This window comes from Calliphora vicina, chromosome 3 (assembly GCF_958450345.1).
Source record: "Calliphora vicina chromosome 3, idCalVici1.1, whole genome shotgun sequence".
Classification (NCBI taxonomy): Eukaryota; Metazoa; Arthropoda; class Insecta; order Diptera; family Calliphoridae; genus Calliphora; species Calliphora vicina.
In genome coordinates this window covers 41,342,844-41,368,737 of record NC_088782.1, presented here as the reverse complement: position 1 = coordinate 41,368,737, position 25,894 = coordinate 41,342,844, and the positions used below count along the sequence as shown (strand labels likewise).

General features: G+C 31.0%; 1 protein-coding gene across 1 annotated transcript in view; it reads left to right on the top strand.

Annotated features, from left to right (window-relative positions):
- LOC135955421 (histidine-rich glycoprotein-like) overlaps positions 1–16,207 on the top strand; it is a 53,902-nt gene extending 37,695 nt beyond the window's left edge. Inside the window, exon 3 of the mRNA XM_065505772.1 lies at positions 14,887–16,207. Coding sequence (XP_065361844.1) covers positions 14,887–15,816 — 930 coding nt within the window. The 3' untranslated portion in view covers positions 15,817–16,207. The remainder of the gene's footprint in view (positions 1–14,886) is intronic.
- Positions 16,208–25,894: the final 9,687 nt, after the last annotated feature.

The following is a 25,894-nucleotide window of genomic DNA, read 5'->3' as shown; positions in this document are numbered from 1 at the left end:
TATAAAAAACAATTGTACCTACAGAAATATCAAATTGAATTTCATAAATATTTTTTTCTAACAAAAAAAATACTTCGCTTTAGTGTTTAATTTAAAATGCCAAACACGTTTAATGGGAGAGGTGTAGCGAGCAACATTAAATGACCAGCCAGCAGACTCAGCGCCAACAAAATTCAAATTAGTTAACAGCAGCACTATTAAAGTGGTAAAGGAACTGAACTCAACTCACTCACTCACTCTTTCAATCACTTAGTCAGTCAGTCAGCCATTCAAAGAGCCAACAAACCAAATAAACATTTTTCATACGTAATCATTGGCTCATTAGCACATAAATTTAATTGACCAAATTATTATGTAATTAGTAAATCGTCACAGTCATTTTGTTGCTGCGGTTGTTTGTTTGTTTGCTTCATGTCGCATGCCCCAGTCAGTGAATCAAATGCACTAAACTGCACTATACACAGTCAATCATTCGTTCATTCATTCATTCAGTCACTCAGCCATTTACACATTTTTATGCGCACGATTATGTTGGTGTTTTTTTGTTTAAATTTTTTTTTGTTTAGTTTTTGCCAGCAGCATAGAAAACGTTTTAAATAGTAGTTACTCTCAAGGTAATTTGTAAATCATATTGTAACTGAAATTGAAACTTCAAATTTTAATTCAAATTCGTATTTAAAATAAATTAAAATCTATGTTTTAATGTGTGTTTGTTGTTTATGAGTTCTCTGGTTGTTGTCGCATTTAATACGAGTGCAAATGAGTTACTTACACTTGTTAGTGTTTTATTACTGTTCGCTAGACATGTGTTGGTTGTGTGGCAGAGTACATTATTATAACTAAGTACTACTGCAGCAGCAGCAGTACCAGCTACTCGTTTCACTGATGGGGAGTTTCGTATCAAGGTACAAGAGACAAATATTCAAAACGGTCAAAATGCAGCCTTGCGCCTAGACGCAAAGCATTTGGAAACAAAGGATACACTAAATAAAGATATCCATAAAAGATTTGATTACCAAGATATGTTAATATGCACAGTAGAGTGACAATCAGTTGTATGGAAAACATTTTTTTTTTAAATTTAGTGCCGGGTGAAATATTGTGACACTAGGCCTAAAAGTTAAGTGCTGAAAATTTTAGCCAAATCGATTTCTGGACGCGCATCGATAACAAAGTTCAGATATATGCTAAATTGTACCATTTATATGGAATAAATAGGTCAAACTCGTTAACTTTCTGCATTGTTTTCTAGAAATATGTAGATTTATTTATATTAATAAATATTATATTAAAATTTTTTTTTTTTTGAATTTAACCCTGTAACCCTTTGGGTCAAAATGACATAAAAACTGTATTATCGCAAAAATTCGGGAAAAAAAAGAAAATTTTTCAGTTTTTGCAAAAAGTTTTGCAATTGAATGTAAAAGAATCGAAATGTGTACGTAATTGTCGTTGTAATGTGATATAAATGACAAAATTTGGTTAAAAAATGTTAAAGTTATTACAAATTGGCCACACCATTAACATGTCTCAGGCCACTTGAACAAGAAATTTAAGAAATTTCGAGAAAAATTTAAATATAAGCTAATTTTTATTTAAAATATATCCGTATTTATTTGTGTATGTGTTTTTGGTTTCGTAGGATACCGTTAACCTATTCGCAGGTATGGCCAAATAAAAATATTTTTTTTAAAGGCTGTTTCGAATCTCTATTTTCAAATTTTTAAAAATTTTGTTAAACAAATTTAAGAATTTTTCGATCATCACATTGGGATTCATTGAGATCATAATAGGAATAAAAATATGAAAAAACTATGTCAATACCTCTTACAGTTTTTCCGCACCTGCGATATAAATTTTGCGATTTTCGAAAAAAACTAATTTTTTGTCCATATTTTGGCGAATGAGCCCAATTGCCTTACTGATATAAATTTTAAGTAAAACTTATTCATAATATTATAGCCCTGGTAATTTCAAATATGGTTTGAAAGTTTTACTAAATTCGGATAACGCTAACCTTTAAATCGTGAAGGTCAAAAGTCAAATTTTTCAATATTTGGAATTTCTAATGAAAAGATAGCGAATGGTTAATTTCCAAAAACATTTTTTTAATGTAATATTACTATTAATATAAATAAATCTATATATTTCTAGAAAACAGTGCAGAAAGTTAACGAGTTTCATATATTTATTCCATATAAATAGTAAAATTTAGCATATATCTGAAGTTTGACCTCGATGCGCGTCCAGAAATCGTTTTCCGATTTGGCTCAAATTTTCAGCACTTAACTTTTAGGCCTAGTGTCACAATATTCCAACAGGCACTCTTTGAAATCTAAAAAAAAAAATCGCCTGTACAGTTTGAGATAATAGTTATTTCGTGGATTTCTTATTAGCAAGACTCTAAAGATTCTTGATATATAGGATTTAAGATATCGAACATTTCTGTATGCTCATTAGAACGACTTTCTTCGTTTGGAGAAAAAGAAGTGATTTAGTTACCCCCATTAGAATATATCTTGGTTTGTTTTATAATGTGCCCGCAAATATTTTGGTTAACATTCCAAAGTAAATTTTAATATTTATGTACAAATTTACTTAAATTAATAAATATATAAATAAATACATACAAATCGTCCCCTCAATAAAACAATAGAGTATAACGTTACCATTAGTTTTTTTGCATACTTCGATAGATAATCCCGTAATACACCATTAATAAAATAAAACATGTAACAGAGCTATATTCGGCTGTGTCGAATCTTATATACCCTTCACCAAATTATACTTCAAAATACAAATTTTAAATATTTTTAGGTAAACAAAAATTTTTTTTTTCCAAAGTTGTTTTTTTAATTTTTTGGAAAAAAAATGTTTCGAATTGTTATTTTAAAATTTTTTAAATTTAAATTTGTTTTTTAAATTTTAAAATTTTTTTTTTTGTTTTTTTAAATATATATTTTATTTCGGATTTAAACATTTTTTTTCCGATTTTGACCCATTGTAGGTCCAACTTACTATGGTCTTATATACGTCGTATCAATCGATATCCATATTGTCTATATTAATGACTTAGTAATCCAGATATATGTAAAAAAAATAGGTCAAAAATCGAGGTTGTCCTGGTTTTTTCCTCATTTGCCCATTTGTGAACAGATTTTGCTGAATTTAAATAAGAAACTTCTCGAAAGATATCTGGGGTCTTCAGAAAATTTATTTCAACAGACAGACGGACATGGCTTAATCGACTCCGCTATCTATAAGGATCCAGAATATATATAATTTATAGGGTCGGAAAATTATATTGTGGAAATTACAAACGGAATGAAAAACATAAATATACCCTTCTCACGAAGGTGAAGGGTATAATAAAATGTCACAACATTAAATTGTTGAAGACCTTCATAAAAATCAGTGTTAAAAAAAATCGCAACTAAGTTTTATTAAGTTGTTTCCTTCTCCTGTAGAGTAAGAAAAATGTTAGAGCATTTCTATATTAAAGTACTCTAAAAAATGCATGTAAATTTACTACTATAAAGTTAGTAAGTTTTCATGTAAAATTGCAGTAAGTGTGTAAATTTAAGCACAATATGTTTGATAAAGTTAATTACGTACTTTTATATACAAAAATACATACAAAAAGTAGTATTTTGAATGTTCTTCAACATGTTTATAATATAATAGGCATTTTATGTTTAAAATTACATATATTGTACCTAAATAAGAATTTTTACACACAAAATGTGTAATCTTACTTTGAAAGTGTAATATACAAATTGTCAAAATTTTATTTAAAAAATAATAAAAAGCATTCGTAAAACATTTTTTATAAATAAAATATGAACAAATTAATACAAATTAATATAAATTGTGGGAAAAATCATATAACTAAATGTAAGTAACCTGAAAATAATCAGTGATAGGATAATCTTTATTACAGCTAACTCAATTTCTATATTTGTAAGTTGAGACTGCCGAATGATCAAAATGTAAATCAAATCATCACACTTTGTTTGATATTTTTGTAACAGGTCTGCTGTCATCGTAAGTTCTTCCATGGAGTAAAAACTTCCGGTTGATACAGCTGTCGCTGAGTTGCCGATATTTGGCGGAGTGTTACTCGGGTCGTTTTTATGATTCAATTGTGGGGGGAATGTTATTTGAAGTAGCTGGTATGTAATCAAGATTTGTAAGAGGTTATAACAATATGGATGACAGAATGAAATTATCAAAATCTTTATTAGAATTCTATCGTCCTTGTTGTTCATATGTCCACCATGTCCACCTTATTACCTCAATATATACCTACCATGCTTTATACAAAAACGATCAAACTCAAAAATTACGACCAAATTCGCAGCCGCTGAATTTAGATTCCCTAAAAACAATGTCTTTCACTGTAGGTTTTGTTTAATTATACGAGTAATAAAATATCGTTTAATATAATAAAATAAATATTTCTTGTTTTTTTGCGAGTATCTTTGGAGTAGAATGTGGAATACATTTTGAATGTATATTTACAAATTTTACGTGTAATTTTACACACTATCTATGTTTTTATAGACACAAAATATTTAAATTTATATGAATTTGATATGTTGCTAAACATTTTTTAAACACATAAATAAGTAATTTTACACATTTGTTTGTATATTTTTTTACATACAATGTGTGTAAATAATTGAATTTACACACAACATGTATTTTTACCCTAATTATAGTAGGAGAAAAGTTACCTACTATAAATGGAGTAAATTTACATGAAAATTTATTAGAGTGTAGCGATAAGCATATACGCCATTTTTTTTTTGCATAATAATAATCTTCATAACTGATTCTATATGTAATCAAAATTTGGTGAAATTCTACTTCCACAAAGTGGGTCTAAAGATTAATTGAAATATTACTTTTGTTCTAGATGTCTACTAACCAGAGATCGAAAATAACTCGTCCATATACCAAAAAAACCCAAATTGTGATTTATATTTGTGATAAAAATAAATCACTGAAAATAACAGTTATAAAATGATTTTTATTTAAATGGTTTGGTATGACCTTTATTCGTTTTTGTTGTTTTTTAATGGTTTGGTGTGAGATAAAGAATTCATTTGTTCTTGTTCTTAATAACTGTTACTTTCTCTTTTATTTACATACAATAACATATTATTAGTAATTTTTAACAAATTATGGAAATAATATGATAAGTATGAATTAATGAAGTCTGAGTAACAGAAATGAGAATTTTTTTAAATTGTTATTAATTATTTGATAAATATTATATATTTAATCGTTTATTTGCATCAAATGCATTTTTGCGATTTATTTTTCATGTTCGCAAATAAAAGTCATAAGCTGACCTTTACGAAAAAAATAAATTATAAATCACTCATCCAGATTATTTGTGTTTGTTTCTTTTCTGTTTCTCTCAACCCTACCTAAAATGTTCTCGAATAAATCACTCTCTCAGTGATATATCACAAAAAATTATTTTTAAATGGCTGCGAATGAGAATTTACCATTAAAATGAAAGTGAACCCGTTATTTTCGGTCTCTGCTACTAACACAAAAATTTAAAACTCAATTATTTCGAAATGGCAAAAAAATTATACACTATTTTTTTTTATTAAGGGGACGAAATATTTTCAAAAAACTAAAAAAATATTGGATGTATGTAGGACTAAAAATTTTAAATTTCTTCAAATTTTTGGCTTTTATTTTGAACAATATAAATTTATTCTATTTATTCTAGGTCATATAGCTATAACCTTTTCCCGTCTTTCTGGTAACATATGAATTCCGAGTCAAAAGAACTGCTCATCTTTTGAGACCAAGAACGAATTCTATATTCCAGAGAGAGCGTTCTGCATCGATCGAAACAAATAGAAGTTGGACAAGGCAAGGTCTGGACTATAATGCGGGTTAGGTAAAACTTCCCAACCACTTCATTCTAAATAGTTTTTAACCGGTATTACCTGGCCGCATATTCTGGTCGTTTTTCGGCAAATGCTCAATTCAAACGAATCAGTTGCATTCGATACAGGTTCCATGTGCTTGTCTGGTCAGATTTTAGCCACTCATACAAAATCATATTTCAAGGTCTCTCAGCTTCAATTCGCATGGTACTCAATTTCCTTCTTTTTGGATGAATCCAGCAGCTTGCAAACGTTTTGAAATTTCTGATTGAGTATATCCCAATTATTTTGGAAGCTCTTGTTGAGGTTGGCAATAATCTTCATGGAGTAATGCCTCCAATTTTGAGTTTTCAAACTTTGTTGTCTTCTGAACCGTACAAACCATCTCTCGCACGTTGAAACCGATAAAACACATTCACCATAAGCTTAGGTGAGCATGCAGTGTGATTCAGCAGCACTTTATTTCAAATTAAAGAAGTAAAGCAAAACTTCCTTCATATGTCGTCTTGTTGGTGCAAAATTCGACACTGGAAGCAAAAAAAAAAAATTGGGAATAAATGACCCTTCAAAACGACGTATAAGATTTTAAAAACAAAAGCCGCATTCAAAAGATACGCCATCTATTGTCTCATTTTTAAGTCATACACTTACGAACGGTTATCACTAGATCCAGATTATTTTGGAAGACATCCTAAAACAAACCTAGGTGTATTTTAAGATAGATAGCAAAATCACTTTTTTTTTTATTTTTTTTTTTTTTTTATTTTTTTTTTTAAAATAAACACAAACTGCGAAGCATTTTGCTTGTCTGCAGATACACCCAGAGTCTCTGGCGGGAATCGAACCCGCAACCCCCAGATTGATAGTCAAGCACACTATCGTCTAGTCTAACGGGGCACTCTTAGTCGGCCTAATGCTCATTCATTGATAATGTTCCATAATAGGAATATGAATGTTCTCTCGAAAGATGCGTGATCCACCAGACAATTAAATTTTCCGCAAGCTTTAATTACCGTAAATCTGCAAGTTGAATCGAAACTATTTAAAAGCTGGTATTAAATAAAACCCGAGAATTTGGAATAGGTGTTTGATATCGCTGAATAGGGAGGTTTATCTATATTACACCCATGCTTAACCTAAAACTCTTGCCTACCGGAGAGGAGAGAGTACGGGTAACTATGGAGCAAATGATGAGAATACTTATAATGGAATACTTTCAACTGGGTAGTATTGGGTTCAAAGGGTTCCCAAACACTCATGTCAGTAGTGACAATACGAACTGCATAACCACAACGATGACGAAAAATTCTATTAACAAAAGTTGCAGGACTGTGCGGAATATATCCTGATCTTTTATAAAAGATGAATACCTATTTGAAGACAGTTCACACGATAATCGGATCTTCGCTACGGAACGACATGATTCTAAGTCGATCAAAGAACCACCAAATATTAGATATAATCTCAAGAATAAAGGCCCAACTATAATATGCATACACTAGCTTAAGTCAGCTTAAGCAACTGTGCGAATACATATCAAATGTATGTGACAAACTATAATGTACTTAAGAGAGTTTCGTTAAGTTTCGTCAAATTTTATTTGCTTAAGCAAAGTGCGAAGCTGGTCGCACATTCCGTACGGAATCAGCTGTTTGTTTATTTATACAAAGAAAATAGGAAACTAAATGAAAAGGATGAAGGAAATTAATTTATTTAGATAAAATAATAAGAAATACGTATTTTTTTAATTGCATGTTGCACATAAATGTGCAAATGGAGCTAAATTGTTTTGAATGCACGTAAGTACATTATAGCCACCTAAAAGTTTCATCGGATTTCCTTAAGCATTTGAAAGACTTTTCGTTCGGTTTCGACATTACCTTAAGCTAGCTTATGCATATTATAGTTGGGCCTTAAGACAGTTCGAATTATCAAAAGGGATCAATGGAAGTTACAAATTCTCACATCACACAATTCAGGAGCTAACATGTAACACAAGACTCAAAATCGAATGACAGAAGGAGTCATGGATTTCATATGAAAGCCAGGAATGTTAACAATCCTTTTCCAAAAGCATATACATTATTTCAGAGCAAAGTTGTGGCAATCAATATTAAATAGTTAAAGTGTAATAGTAACAGGGATATTGTAAGAAGAAAATATAAAGATAACAAAAATAAATGCAAATCCTTTTCAAAAGTTCAAAATAATATCATATGGAATGGGCATATTTTCCAATGAATCTGAGAGACGATCGTGATTAAATCCCCACACGGATTAAACAAAAAGCATCTTGAATTTGAGCAGACTACTATAGTGAAGGCTGATAAGAATCCTCGCTGGTTATATTGAATTTAAGGCGTACATCACATACATGAGGCTTTTGGACAACGTCGTTTGTAGCGCAAATGACAAAACTGTTAAACTGTATCACAAACCAATTTCATATTTCCTTTTATGTATAGAACTCCCCCTTTATTTATACTTCAAAATAAAATTATTATAAATCGTTTCTTTTGACTTACACTCGTAAGTAATATTTATTTCACATTATTATTTTTCGTTCCTTCCATTTGCATTTTATTTTAAATTCTAATTTGAATAAAATTTACAACATTTCAATTACGTTTTGAATTGAATGGCGGTATCTCTCTGTGTGTGGGTCATTGGGTTGATAGTACAAATTATTTGCATTAAGTTTCTATTTTTTTCTTCTATTTATTTTTTCACACCACTTAAAATGATAACAAGTGTGTTAAGTGGGCGTTAAAATTGTAACAAGTGTCCTTCAAAAGTCTTTTCAAAGATACTATATGGAAAATAATTTAAAAAATATTTACAAAAAAAAACACAATTGACAAGAGACACTGTCTAAGCATAAGTGCCAAATTATGGTGGAAAAAACAAATACTTAATGTTGTTTTGGTAAAGCCCAAAATTTAATAAATTATTCAAATCGCACCACACATGATGACTTTTTATTAAAAATGTTAATTGAATTTTTAATTAGATATAAACAAAAATACTACAACTTTATTGTACAATATGTACAATAATATGTAGCGAAAATCAAATGCGTTTTGTAGCCACTGCGACAGATATGTACTGATTCAGAAACTCTTAAACTGATAGGCCAACAGTACCCAATCAAGGTTTCTAGAAATACTATTTTTTTTTTTAAATTAGCTGTTAAAATCACTTTGATTACACAGCGAAGAAGAAGTAGCCAAATTATGGACAAATATTTGTTTGGCTACTTTTTAATGTATTTATACCCTACACCACCATAGTGGGGAGGGTATTATGCGTTTGTGCAGATGTTTGTAACGCCCAAAAATATTAGTCTAACACCCACCTTAAAGTATACCGATCGACTTAGAATCACTTTCTGAGTCGATTAAGCGATGTCCGTCCGTCCGTCCGTCTGGTCGGCTGGCTGGCTGGCTGTCCATGTAAACCTTGTGCGCAGAGTACAGGTCGCAATTTTGAAGATATTTCAATCATATTTGGTACATCTAATTTTTTTGGCTCAATGACTAAGCCTATTGAAACTGGCTGAAATCGGTCCACTATTTCACCTAGCCCCCATACAAATGTCCTCCCGAAATTGGACTTTATCGGTCATAAATGTTTAATTTATATATGTATCTCCACAAATTCCGCTCCAAATAAGTTTTATATACACAAAATTCATGTCACCAAATTTTGTTACGATCGGTCCATAATTAGTCATAGCTCCCTCACTTTAACGTGCATAAATCGCTTAAAAATGTTGGTAAACACACAAAATTCAACATAGTTAACTTTAATATAGACATAAATCACACGACCTAATTTCATGGTGATCGGTCCATAATTGGTCATAGCCCCCATATAACCCCACTTCCGAAAATCACTCAAAAATATAAATTATAGAAATTTTAAAAGAAAAATTTTTTTTTGCTCTTTTACTTAGTGTAGGGTATTATATGGTCGGGCTTGACCGTCCATACTTTCTTACCTGTTTTAATATAAATTTTATATTGTTGCTTAAAAGTACGAATTAATTAATATTAAACTGAGAAATAATTAATTTTGATACAATTTGAATTACTAATTTTATATATTGTATTTGCAAACTGACACATCAATATGGCTGTGTTAAGCACTTCCATAATATTACATGCAGAAGAATAAGGAATTGAAATCGGGACTGTGAAAAATATTTAGAAATTTGAAAACTAAATACCTAATAACAATTGTTTTTATCAATGTATGTTCGATTTAAAAATCGGAAAAATAAGAAACCATACCTCTAAAATGAATTCTGATGTTCCTTATTTTGACCCAAAAGTCAAATCCCACTTTGACCCATTTAAAGTGTCCCAATCGAGTCTTAGTGTATGACCAACACCCACTAACTTCCCAGCAAAAATTTCGCACACCCCCTGGGGGGTCCCAAATCACCTTTTTGGCCCTTTACATGATGTACGTATTGCGTATAAATTTTGCTTATGGAGCGTATGATAAATATGAATGTGATTTAGGTAATAAATAATATTAATCATGCGTCTATGAGAATCACCATATCTATATTTTTAAGATTTAGTTTAAACTTTAAGCCAATATAACTTTTGCTCGCAATGAGCGAAATGAATAGTTTTAGCGTGCTTTAGTAGCGGAGTATTCAACAAGCCAAAAATGGCGTTCGTGTCATAATATCAAAATAATTAAACTTCAAACGCTTACAAATAGGGACTTTTTATTTTATTTATTTTATGTTACAAATTTCAAAAGAAAATACTAAAAAACGTAATAAATTAAAAGATATTTTGAAAAATGTTTTTAAAATACTTCAAAATTTTGGATACATTTAAAAAAATCAGTTCAAACCAGATTGAGATATTTACACAAATTGTAAAGAAGATTTTAAAAAATCATTAAAAAACAATATACATGAATATCGATAGAGGAAACAATGGATGAGAAAAGAAGAAACATAGGAAATGTCATGATATTTTGTGTCCCAATGGTAATCGCCGCAGTCTTAAATAGCACAAGTAATTTAACTATTGCACAGTGGGGCAGAATTAAAATTTGTTGGAAATAAATCTGGCATTTCTAAACAGCTGGTCCGATCGGAATAAAATTTGATGTGGGCATAGCCAAGGAGTATTCGAGTTTAAGTTATTAAAATGGGCCCTACATATGCTTCAGGGGCGACGCTATGGGGACTCAAAGTGGGGTACCTTCGACATGTAAAATTTTTAAACATGTGCCATTTTTTTGTTTCCTATTTGGAAAGCGCTCGGCAAGGTCTTGAAAAAATATGCTTGCGTGTGCTATTTATATGTTATAATCCGAGATAGGCATAGGCATTTCAAAATTTAAATTTTAAAATTTTGCCATACCTTGGTCCGTTTTTTTTAAAATATAGGGTGTACATTTTGACCGAGTGGAGATAACTAAATTACCAATAATATACAAAAGATTTCAGAGCAATATCAATTGTCAATCCAAAAATAAACGATTTTCAATTTAAAAATTAAAAAAATAGTAGATTTTTCTTGTTTTTTGGGCGAAAGTGTGACTTAACTCTTTTTTATTAAAAAAAAAAACTTTCTTCAAGAACATATAACAAGTTTATGTTTTACTGTAAGGAGAACATTTTGGTATAAAAAATATGTTCTCTTTTTATTAACTTTTTTTTATCAATATTTCAACATTGGGCCACATGTTCTAAAATTACAAAGCTGGGATCAGAAAACGGAAAGCAGCTTTTGAAACCTTAATGTGTTTCCTAGTTATCCCCAAAGTATTTTCCCAGCCCCTAAGGAAATGGGCAAAATTGTAAAAAATACAATTTTTGGGATTTTCGCTCCAATTTTTTTAAGAATTGCGGGATTCCCTTTGACCTTTTGTTTTTGTTTTTTCACTTTTTTATTTAGAATGACAAATCTAAAAAACGTTGAAAATTTCATTGAGTTTTGTTAATAAATAAAGATCTTGTTGCATATTACATATTTATTGAGTTTCTAAAACTAATCCTTGTATCAAAATTTTAATAGGATTGCAAATATTTTTTGATTCACAATTTGATCCACATTAAAAATTTTTTTTTTTCCAAATTTTTTAAAAAAAAAATTTTTTAATTTTTTTTTTTTTTTGGAAAAAAAATTTATGACAAAAAAAATTTGTTGATGAAAAAAAAATTCGGGTTAAAAAATATTTTTCCCGATTTTGATCCATTGTAGGTCCAACTTACTATAGCCTTATCTACATCGTTGCAATGAACTTTGAAATATCTATCATTAGATATCCATATTGTCTATATTAATGACTTAGTAATCCAGATATAGATCAAAAATCGAGGTTGTCCCGGTTTTTTGCTCATATCTCCGTTATTTATGGACCGCAAACTTCTCGAAAGCATGTCTGACAGAATTATTGAAGATTTGGATCCCGAAGATATCTGGGGTCTTCAGAAAATTGATTTCAACAGACAGACAGACAGATGGACATGGCTTAATCGACTCCGCTATCTATAAGGAATATGCTGGATCCTCTATAGGGTCGGAAATGAAGAATGTAGAAATTACAAACGGAAACACAAACTTATATATACCCTTCTCACTAAGGTGAAGGGTATAAAAATTAATTAATTATGAATATTGTAAACAAGTACCTACTAAGTAGGAATTTTTTTACTACTTGCTCCTTTTTTGTATATCAACCATAACTAGACTACTTCCAAATAATGCATGCAGTATGACGTAGTCATTAAAAAGTATGTTGTTCAGTAATTGCAATCATATCCATGTTTTTGCTGAGTTTTTACATGCAAGTATAATTGTATTATTCATTTTGAAAGGATTCTGAGTTGCTTATAAACATTATTTTCTATGTTTTTATTTTAATGCCTTTATTTGTGCTATGATTTACTTAAAAGTAACTTTACACCACAATAACCAACTGATGTTTTCTAATGCAGTTAACTTTTTCAACTAAACATAATGTCAATTCATTGCAAACAATTTAAAACATTTTCATTCAATACATTTGAGTAGTTAGCAAACAATATGTTTAAATATTTAAAGCATAAAAATCATGATTTATATGATGTATGAATATAAACTACATAATTGATTATCAGTAGTTAACTACAATAGTTTTGCTATAAATAAACCTAATATAGTAATATAGTTTATGGTAACAAATACACAAAATGTATACAAATTATTAAAAATTTTAAAATTATATTGAAAGTATGTCAAAATTTAACCAAAGATGGCCAATAATAAGTAATTGCAACATTATTATTATTAATATTTTTTTATATATTTTAAAATATTAATTAAATTAATATGTAGGTAGGTATGTTAACAAGTATGTAAAGCAATCGTAAGTGGCCACAGGAAATCCCTGGTTACCTCATAACGGGAACCAATTTGACCTTAAGCATTTGAAATGCCAACGTAATAATTAATTAGGTTTTTTTTGTTTTGTTTGATTTCTTGTGAAAATAATTATGAAATTGTTCGCTTAGATAATTGTTAAGTCAGGTTTATTGACTCGGCTTTTTTGTACAATTTACAGTAAAAATACCAAACATTTAAATTAATATTGGCTTTCTTTGGTGACGTTACGTTAAATTGGCTGCCAATGTCCAAAAATAATGAAACACACACATTAAATATTTAAAAACATAAAAGCGATGACAGTATTTTTTTGTTTGTTTGAATGGTGTGTATTTTGGTTTGAATTTTGCACGATTTTATTGAGTCTTCTAATTAATTATGCTGGACACATAATTGAAACGTACTTTATATCACTTTCATTGTAATTTCAGTTTCAATTTCGTTGCAATGAATTTATTATTAATTTTTGTTTTTTTGTTTTGTAGGTTTTAAATTTGGTATTTGGTTTATGGAGTAACAAAATCAGCTGTTTTCTTTTACCGTTTTATGTTAATGTTGCGTGAGGGGAAGGGGTAGGGGGAAGAGGAGGTATAACGTATGAAAATCAAAAATTTTTTAGTATAAAATACTGAAGGTGCTTCTGGTTAGACATCAGTTCAGTACTCAGCGTCAAACAACAAAGAGTTCGTTCAAGTTTATTTGTAACTTTATAATTTGGGATTAAATATCTAAGTGTGAAATCGTAGAAATGAAGGTACGATATTAAAAAAATATACAAAAATATTTTCAAAAACAAATCCTTTGAAATCAAGTGATGATACAAAAGAAATCAAGTGATTCAAAATATAAATTTAAATCATAAATTGATTAGAATTAAGTGAAAAATCCTGTTCTACAGATCAAACAGATTTTAACCTACCGAAATATGAAGCTATTAAGCTCATGTTTAGCAACAATGTTTACAAAATCAAGTGCAACATGATTTTACTTGCTATAAACATAAACACAATAAAATATTGCATACTTTTGGTTGCTTACAATCACAACAAAACAATATTCATCTTTAAAACTAAAGTTTTACAACAATGTTGACAACAAATTGTCTTAGCAACATGTTGCCAATATCTTGCTATAAATATAACCACAAGAAAATATTGCATACTTTTGGGTGCTTACAATGACAGCAAAACAATATTAAGTTGTAAACCTTAAGTTTTACAACAATGTTGATAACAAACATTCTTACCAACATGTTGCATCATTGAATAAATTCCCTTTTCAAGTCTTTCCTGAATGCATAAGCAACATTACCAATCTGCCTTCAGCATTCTTAGAAACAAACAGAATTTTAACAAGATTCCAAATATTTCAAACCTTTGCAACAATGCTGCTTCTTTAACAAAGTGTAAAATCTCTATGTTGATAACATTAGAAGCAACAACCCCTAATACAAAAGTCATATTGCCCTAGTCTAACAAAAAATCACTTTAAATTGTTTGATCCCTCACAATATTCCAACTTAATCAAATTATTAACACTTCTCCCAACACCTCTTTCCTCCCCCATTTAACATACAGGTCTTCGTTTGCATTTTGGCTCTCGCCTTGGCTTCCGCCCAAGCTGGTCTTTTACCCCACCATGGCAATGAAGTGGTTATCGAACCTCACCACGTTGAGCATGCCATCCATCATGATAACATCCATCATCATGCTGATGTTCATCACGACAGTGGCTATCACTACGGACACTCATCGCAAATTGTGATTGATGGTGCTGATCATCATCACGGCATTGAACACCATCCCGTCTATCATCATGCTGACCATCATGCCGCCGTAGAAGTACATCACGATGACCATCATGTTCATCATGCTTCTGCTGCTGCTTCGGCTCAAGTTATCCATCATGAACCCATCCACAAGGTTGAACCCGTCCACCATGTTACCAAAGTTGTGCACCATGAACCCCATCATTTCTTGCATTACACCAACCCCGTTGTAGACCATCATGTTGTCCACCAAAACCATCATGTCGATGAACACCACCATGCTGACGATTTGCACCACACTGAATTGCATCAAGGTGATGCTCATCATCATGGCGATTTGCATGCCGATGCTCATCACGATGCTTTGGTCCATCACGGTGATGTTCACCATCATGCCGGTTTGGTTCACCACGCTGATGTCCATCATTCCGGTTTGGTTCACCACGGTGATCTCCATCATTCCGCTTTAGTTCACCACGGTGATTACCATCATTCTGGTTTGGTTCATCATGCTGATGCCCATCATCATTCCGGTTTGGTCCATCACTCTGATGTCCATCATCATGCAGCTTTGGTCCACCATGCCGTTCCTGCCGTCCACCACCATCATCACAATGCCGCCATTGTCCACAAAGTCTATCCTGCCCATCACACCACTCATGCTGATATCTTAGCCTTTGCTAAACATCATTTGCATGGCAAATTTGGCAAGGTGAAAATCACTGAAAAGCATTTCTAAACGATTTCATTCCCACAATTGAAACCCCTCTTCTATTCCTTTTCGAAAGGATTCCAAATACCAATCTATTCTAATTACATCACATTTATTCATCAAAAAAAAAAAACAAATTAACCAAAATTAACGCTTTTCATAGCTATAATTTATTAAACGAACGAACTCTCATGATCACACATTGATCATTCATCATCCATAATTTTCCTTTATCCATCCAGGAGTCGTTAATTAGTTGAATCATTTTAATTCTGTCTAAACATTTTTATTTAGTTTTTAAGGTTTATTGTTACTAGTTATTTCTCATAGTGTTACAAACTCGACAAAACCATATATAGAACACAAAAAATGTAAATATTACAGTACAATAAATAATAAATTATAATTGAAACAAAAACTTGAATTTCTTCTTTATTAATTGTTTTATAAGATTTTCTTAAAGGTTTTACCACAGAAACTAAACTATTACAAAATATTTAAAAATTAAATGCTTTTTACCAAAAAAACAGCAGAACAATTTGTAAGTTCTTCTAGTACTTATCACTTTACAATATTATCTATTTATTTAGCAAATTGTGATAATATAAAACACATAAGTTAGAAGTCACATAAAGGGTTATAAATCTGAAGAGTTCAGGCAATATATAGCTTCAAATTTATAAAAACATTATATTTCCTTCTTGCATTGTTTAAACATTATTTGTCAATAAAATGCGATCGAGTTCATGATTCTGCTATTCGTGCTTTGAAATCCGAATACGATTAATGATGCTCCACATTTTGTGTTACGTTTTTGTTTTAGTTTTATGAAATTCATAGTAAAGGAGAATACGGATCACAGGTGTTTTAGCTGTGTCATTCATATATTTGGCTGTATTATTTTCGGTCCAAGGAAACCCGCCTAACTCCTATACAAATGTCCTCCCGAAAAAGGACTATATCGGTGCTTGGTTTATATAGATATCCATCAAATTTGTCCACAAATAAGTTTTATATACAAGTATATCGCATGTAAACATTTTGTGCGAATCGATTCACAATTGACCATAGCTCCCATATAAGTCCCACTTCCGAAGAATACTGTAACGAGCAAAAAGTCTTACAATTTTAGCTTCTAGAAAAAAATCTAAGAGAAATAAGTTTCTTATATAAACAAATCACACAACTTAATTTAATGGCGATCGGTCTATAACTGGTCAGTGCTCACATATAAGTCCTACTTCCGAAAATCACTCACAAAACTAAATTATTGAAATTTTAAAAGAAAAATGTTTTGCTCATATCTCAATCTAGGGTGTTATATGATCGGGCTTTACCAACTTTCTTACTTGTTGCATAATTGGGGTATTCACATAGTCTACATTTGGTCGTATTGTCATAATGTCCTAATATATTATGATAGTTTAAACCAATTTAAACCAATTTTTGTTGTGTTTCAAACAAAATAGTTCTAAACTAATACGACTATTTCTTTATTGTTTTGTCATAAAATAATGCTTTAAAAAAACACAACAACAACTATTATAATATATTAGGACATTTCGACAATATGATTAATAGCAGACCGTGTGAATACCCCAAATATATATCCTATATTCAAATATAATTTGAATTTATAATTATATTTAATGTAAATTTAGCATTTTTGAAGGCTTTATGCAATTATTTTATATCTTTTACGAAATGTTGTCAAATGGTACAATTTTCTATAAAATAAATCAATATTTTTAAAAATGGTATCAATGTTTTTCATTGATTCATTAAACCCGGTTAACCGTCATACAAAAACCGGTTTGTCAAAAAACCGAAGTTTACAAAGATGAAAAAACCGGTTGACCGGTTTTCGGTTTTGGATACTCTACTTTTATTTTGAAACATTTGCACAATATACATAAATTTATTCAAAGTATTGACCAATGTTATCTATAACCTTTTCCCATCTTTCTGGCAACATATGGATTTCGTGTTAAAATAACTGCTCATGATTTGAGGTCAAGAACGAATCAAGCCAATATCGGATACTCAGTTCCAAAGTTAAGCGTATCCCAGAGGGAGCGTTCTGCATCGATCGAAACAAGTAGTAGTCATACGGGGCACCTTCTGGACTATAATGCGGGTAAGGAAAAACTTCCCAACCACTTAATTCTAAATACTTTTTAACAGGTATTGCAACATGCGGCCGAGTGTTGTCATGATGGAATATTACGGTTTCATGTTTTCAAACGAATCAGCTGAGTTCGGTACAGGTTCCCTGTGATGGTCTGGCCAGACATGAGCAGCTCATATTAGATAGCACTCTTTTGCTCCCACCAAATACAGAACATTACTTTTGCGCCATGAATATTTGGCTCCGGTATCGATTCGGTTGTTTGGACGGGTTTCACATACGATCTCTTACTCATCGGATTATCGTAATATATTTTTCAATGATTCGGTGCAAATTTTCTACTTACGAAGGTTTTGAAATTGCTGACTGAGTAGCCTCTAATGACTTTGCAAGCTGTTGTTGAGTTTGAAAACAATCTTCATGGAGTAATGCCTCCAATTCTTGGTCTTCAAACTTTTTTAGATGCCCTAAGCGATCTTTGTCTTCCATATCAAAATGCTACTGGTGGTATCTTCCAGGAATTATGTAGTAAAGCTGTGATTTACGATCATTTTAATTAACATAGGAACTTTCCTTAGTGGAGTACGTCTAAGATACTTCCACAGTAGGATTCTTGATCCTAGATAGCACTTTGGAGATTGTATTTTTGGAGAAAGAGTTTGAGTAGGGATGTTTTATAATTTAGATGGTTCCCGAAGTCTTGGTTGATATGTAACTAAATTAGAATATGATATATTCCTTTAGAAACCTCTTCGAGGCTTTAACTAGTTGATTTATCTAAAGATCTACTATGGAATTTAAATTACACACTCTAGATATTAGGATTGAAGCTTAAACTAGACAAAACTGAGATCTATAATTAAAGCTAAAACTAGACTAAATAAAAAACTTATATTAAAGTTAAACTAGACTAAAGAAATAACTAAAATTCAAGCTTAGACTTTATAAAGACCTAGGATGCTTTACGTTCATAGCAGAAACAATTTTAAACCAAAGTAACTTCCTCCTATTCCTACATGTAATTATAACTACTAGCATAACCCAGTGCACTTCGCTACCCCTATCCTAGTAAAATTAAAAAAAAATATGAATGGAAATACGAAAATAACACATACAAAATTTGAGAATCTCTCAATTACAGTTCACTTGATATTCGAAAATAACTAACTAATTTTGTATGTGAGATACCACTCCACTGCTCTGATCCCACCCATTTTTAAACCTTTTATGTAAATATCAAGCTTTACTTTAACTCTCCTTTATAAGGGAGGGGTCATTCCAACTAAGCCGATCATGCTTAGCTAAACTTCGAACATGGAACAGGAATAAATTCGTTTTTAGCTAACCTCCTCCGTTTAGTTTAAATTCTTTTAGAATTATAGTTAGTTCTCCAGATATTCAAAATTAATTATCTACTTTGAGCCGCAACCACTAATGGAATATCGACCATTTTCAGCCAATCTGTGTAAAATGGTAAGAGAGCTAATGCGGACAAAGTTTGAAGAACCTTGCAATTATTACTTTGTATGAGAGGTGACTAACTTCCTTTTTCGACCCCTTCCATTTTGGGTGCTATTCCCTCTAATCTAATTCTGTCTATATTCAACTAAACACCGCACAGTAATAAGAAATTAATTCGCTAAAAGTTTAAACACTTTTACAATTATAGTTCTACAGATATTCGAAATTATTATATACTTTCTATAGGGTGTGCCACGCACACTATTCCAATCCCGAACAATTTCAACGAAACTATGCAAAATTATAAAAAAGCTATTTACACTAAGTTTGGAGAATCTTGCAATTATAGTTCACAAAATATTTAGAATTAACTATTTACTTTGTATGGGAGGCGACTCTACATTTTTTCCGACCAGTCCCATTTTTGATTAAAATTCATGCAGTGATAAGTAATTGATTCGTATGAAGTTTGAAAACCGTCACAGTCCGTCACCGTCACAGTATTTACTTATGTACAATTACATATTTACCCCCATATGCATAAACAGTTTTTAAATTTGTCAAAGGTTTATAAAAAAAATTTGGAATGGAAATTTTGTTTTATAAACCTTTGATAAATTTAAAAATTGTTTATGCGTATGGGAGTTAGAAAATAAAAAAAACACCTTCAAAATATATTTTTGTGACTTTAAATTACTAAAGTCTTCTTCTTTGTTTTCTATAACAACTCTCACTTAAAACAGAGCGAAATCAATACAGTTTAATTGTTTCTCTTATTTATTTACAACAACCAATTGGACAAACACGCATTGCTTTGTTTAATTTTTAGCTTAATGTTCACATGTACACGTTTTTGCATATGTGTTAGTAACATCTTTAAATGCTTATAACTCCTAAAAAAACTGAACCGATTTCAATAAAATATATATTCTGCACTTCTGTGAATAAATCCCTTTAAAATGGTTATTTCTTGCCCAAATTGAATGTATAGTGAGAGCGTAAAAGGTGTCTAAAGAATTCAACTTGCCTATTAATATTATGATTAAACGACTAAAGTTTTCCACATACGGAGAAATGAAAAGGATCCACACCTAATTTGTGAATTATTTATCTTAAAATTACATGCAAGTTTTAGAGTAGACCTTATGATAGTTATTGTTATGCCGATGTTCACAATTGCAGATCAGTGTTAGGTTTCTAAGAAAATGGATAACATGAGAGAAGAATTTTTAAATATATTTTGTAATAATAAGGTAAAATTCTCTATGCCATCTGATAGAATAGAAACAGCTGCTGTATTTACCATCGAAAAGAAATTGAAATATATTACTTTCAAACCATTGCACGATGGGGCCAATGACAGGTTTTGAGGCAAAAAGTCCATTTTTCAAGTCAACCATTTAAAAAAAATAATAACGGTATTTTATATTTAACACTTTGAAATACTCAAATATTAAAAAATTAAAGTCAGGTGGCAACTCATGGCGTCATGCCGAGCTGCCAAAGTTGCCAAGTTTTGCTTTGCTACATTTTTCGACATTCAATCATAATGAAACAACAAAGAAATTTTAGTCGTCAAACAAAAACTTTTAAGATTATAAAAATTTTGTAAAATGGAAAACACTTGTAAAGGTGTGTAAATTAAAATGTCATTAAAAATTTCAAAAAAAAAGTTAGATGTAGTAAATAATTTTTTGTGTCAACTTGTGTTGTCTTTTTTGTGAAGTTTTTGCTGTCGTCCATATATTCTTTGGAATAGAACTTTGTTTATCCGAGCGTATCCGTGAAAAAGTATATGTGTGGGGAAAGGTAATAATGTGTACTATAATTTCTTGGAAAAATCATCTGCCGCCATTTGCCGCTGTTTATAATTTTTATAAAATTTATTTCCAGATAGCGTATAACTTAAAAATTTGGATATTTATACCCTAAACCTCCATAGTGGGGAGGGTATATTGGGTTAGTGCTGATGTTTATAACGAGCACAAATATTGTTCCAACACCCACCTTATGGTGTACCAATCTGCTCAGGATCACTTTCTGAGTCGATTAACCGATGTCCGTCCGTCCGTCTGTCATTCTGTCAATGTAAACCTTTTAATCAAACTACAGGTTCCAATTTTAAAGAAAATTCTACACAATTTGGTACAAGCTTTTCTCTTGTCCCAGGGACAAAGCCTGTTGAATTTTGTTAGAATCGGTCCATTATTTCTCCTAGCCCCCATACGATTGCCCTATCTGAAAATAGTTAAGCTCTCATAAAAATCTTATTTATATAGATATCCAAACCAAATTCAGTACAAATAAGTTTTATATAAGCCGAAATCGCACCACCAAATTTTGTGTCGATCGGTCTTTAATTAGACATAGCTCCCATATAAAGCCCACTTCCGAAAATCACTTTTATAACGATCCACGATGGGGTCAATTACAGGTTTTTGAGGCAAAAATTACTTTTTTAAAGTCAACCATTTAAGAAAAAATAATAAAATAAGTAATTTTCTTAAATGTATTAATATGAATTATTTTGTTTATTTAAAGTAAGTTTCTAAATAAATGTATCTTGAACAGACTGATGCAATTATCGTTTAATTTCAAGATCCGCCTATATCCATGCATATATTTCCTGTCACTAGAGGTGGGTATGGCAGTAGGCGGATTGACTTGAAATGATTACTAAAGTCTTAGGTGAGCATTTATGTGACCTATTTGAAACTCAGAAACTTATTATTTCCCGGTGATCATCAACCGCAGAAGTACTTTAATCCACCTACTGGAAATGGGCGTGGCACTGCCCGATTGACTTGATTTTTTTACTGAAGACTTAAAAGCTCATTATTATCATCTGTACGGAATTTGAAAGGTCTAGCTGTTTCCTGTGATTTATTGCCTCAAAAACTGGTCATTGGCCCCATCGTGCATTGGCAGAAGTATTAATTTTTTTTTTAATTTTCGCCACATTTCTCCAAATAACTGACCCAATATGCATTTTGGAACCAATATGAAAATGAACAAATAATTTAAATATATCGAAGTATTTATAATATCCACAACAATAAATTACATATAAATACAATACAATATATCTATCTCCTCTACCAAAAAAAAACGAATTCTTAATTTAATTCATATGATTGATTGTCCAATAACTATTTTTAATAAGACGGCCTTAAAAATCCATACAACTAAACTAACTAACTAACTTCATATCCTAAAACATTAAAATGCTGCAATTACAGGGTTATAAATGCAATTTCTATTGACATTTTCATAAATTATTACGAATGGAATTTAATGAGACGTAACTGTGGGAAACCAATATTTTTCTGTATGGGACAAGCATTTTAAAATATATTTTGTATTTTGTTTAAACAACGAATACTACAAGTATGAGAATTGTATTACATATGTTACTTATTTTTTTACGTTTTACTTGACTAGTGTATCTTACAGAATTTTTTGCACCTCAAGTACAATTTATTAGCCAGTTTCTACATGGCAATTGTGTCCAAAAAGATGATTATGAAATGATAATAATGTTCTGTATTTTTATGTGAATGTATGACAAAAAAAAACAACAAGTAAGAGAGCTATATTCGGCTGAAGCTACTCTTCTAAACCCTTCACCAAAGTATGGTTTAAAATAAAAATTGAAAATATTTTTTGTTAAAAACATTTTTTTTCGTTAAAAAAAATTGGGTTATAAATACTTTTCCCTATTGTGACACATTGTATATCCAAATAACTCTGGCGGAACATTGTTGGAAAGGACGGTTTCTGAAATGTCTATAATTATATATCCATATTGTTTACATTAATGACTTAGTATCCAGATATATGTATGTAGATCAAAAAAAGGTACAAAAAACGAGGTAGGCGTAGTTTTTTGGTTATATCTCAGCCATTTGTGGTCCGATTTTCCCGAATTTAATTAGTAACCGAACCGGGACTATAGCGGATATATATTAATGTATGAATCATGAATGTAAATTATGTGGAGGTGTCGGAATGTTGATTTCAACATACAGAAGGAAAGACAGACGTCCTGAATATGGGGTCGCAAGTGAAAAATTTAGAAATTACAAACGGAATGACAAACTTATATATGCCCTGCACTCATGGTGAAGGGTATACAAAAAAACACGAAAGAAAAAAAACTTAAACGTGAGATAACGCCTACAAATCTAAATGGTCATACATCAAGCAACGGGGGAGTTTATGACATTGTCACAGATAAAGAAAGAAAGAAAAAAAGCCAAACACTTGCGTCCTCAAACAACACAACACAACAAAACTTAATTCAGCAAATCATTATGAACAATTACACCGCACAAACCCAGCTAGAATAAAATGCAATTGCAATATGTAATACGTAGTAGTGTATTTCTGTTTAGAAGTAAAACTATTCGTGGTTGATAAAAACGCAAAGTACTAGTGCAACAAACACTTGGTGTACACTTAGTACTCTACCCAGCCTTGGTTTTGGTACACCAGTCAGTTAGCCAGCCAGCCAACCAGTCATCCAGCCAGCCAGCCAGCCTTGTGTGCTGTATGCGCATAGTGCGCATGCTTAACACGTGTCTGGCCTTAACTTAAACTTTTTGGATTGTACATTTTCTTATGAGACGAATACGAATACTAGAGAGTTTCGTTTAGCTGGTAATAGTTTCTTGAGGTTCACCCCTTGCACATTTTGTTGCTTTTTTTTTATTCAATTCACTTCAATTGAATTGAGTTTTGGTTTGTTTTGCAGGTGAATTTTTTGTTGTTATTATTGTTGTTGTAATAGTTAAGCACGTTTATTTAACTGGCGTTTTGTTGCTGTTGTTTTCTGTAGCTGCTGTTTTAGCTGCCTTTGTTTAAAAAAGGGGATATCGATAATATAAAAAAAAAAAAAACCTAAAGCATCCGTCGTAATAGTAGTAGTTGAAAATATAATGAACGTAATGGAAGTACACTGTCCAAAACTCAATTTAACTGTTTGCTGTGGATTGTTGGCTGTTGGCATCATTGGATCATACTACTTCGAAAATGAGGGCTAAACTGGATGATATTGATACGGAAGACATGTGATTTCAACAGAAAAGTGACACATTTGTAATAAGGAGTGAAATCGAAAAAATCTTAACAGGCATAAATCTTCATAAAAAGGAATCCACTAAACCTACAGTTTTGTTTATTTTTTATTTAATTGAAATTATTATTACAATTTACAAAAAATATTAGCGGTATTCACAATGTAAAGTACTTCCTCTAGCAAAGTAGCAAAAGAGCAGTTTAGCAAAAACCAAAAACAAAATACATTAAAACTACTTTCTTACTTCTTTACACTTTTGCATTCTAAACTATTTGAGGTAATTTTTTTTTGATATTTCATGATATTTCATGACATTTTATTTTTTTTTGGAAATAAATTCAATATTATTTCTAAATAAATTTTATAGAAAAAAAAATATAACACAAAATAATATGGACAAATCCCAAGAAAGAAATCGACAAATGCAATCTATGGTTCGAGAATAAAATTTATCGACAGCAAAATTTAAAGGTACGTTCACAATGTGTAAAATTTTGTGTCACTAAATTGCTCTTTTACACTTTTACCCGGCCAATAGCTCTTCATCATGAATACCGCTATTATTTTTATAGTTCTAACCTTTTCCGGAAACACTTCCATTAAGGTTTTTATAGTGCTTTCACTGTTTAAAATCTACCACACTTTTGGACACCTTTTTTGTGCTCTTCAATTCTCTTTTAACAAGATTCCAATATCTCTCTACTGGCCTTAGCTCCAGGCAGTTTGGAGGACTTTGCTTACCATAGTGACAGGATGCCAAATCAAGCCAAAAATAAGTCTTATGAATGAAAACATCCTTTTTTTGTAAACATTCGTTGATATAAATTTCGATATTTATAGAGCCCTTTGTAACAAATGTTTTGCTTCTTTTACCGCAACTTAAAAATATTGGCCAGGAAGCTGCGAAAAATTTTCCAAAACATACGTTGCGTCATCCGTTATGCAGCAGGTATATTTTTTTCTTTATAAAATTGGACTTCAATTTCCGTGATCTTTCTTTGGCCTCAACATTTTTAGCAGAGTTCCTGTCAGGAACTTTTAGAGCCTTGTACTTTTTAAGTCTGCATTGACTTTAACTTTTCGTACCAAATAGTCCGAGTACTGAGCTAACCGAACTACTTTCCTACCGGATGTGTTGGCAGCTCTTTTGAAATGCTTTTATTGGCTTTAGAAATACAATGTGGACCATTCCTTCTACCTGAACCAGACTTTCTATCAACGGTCAAGTTCTCCCGATACTGCTTAATAACACTGGAATCAGTTAGACGGCAAACTTTGATTGTTTGCACTTTTTGTAAGTCCAAGTTGGGTTTTGTTGAAAATTTTGTAATAATTTTAGTACGCAGTTTTTATACCCTACACCACCATAGTGGGGAGGGTATTATGCGTTTGTGGAGATGTTTTTAACGCCCAAAAATATTAGTCTAACACCCACCTTA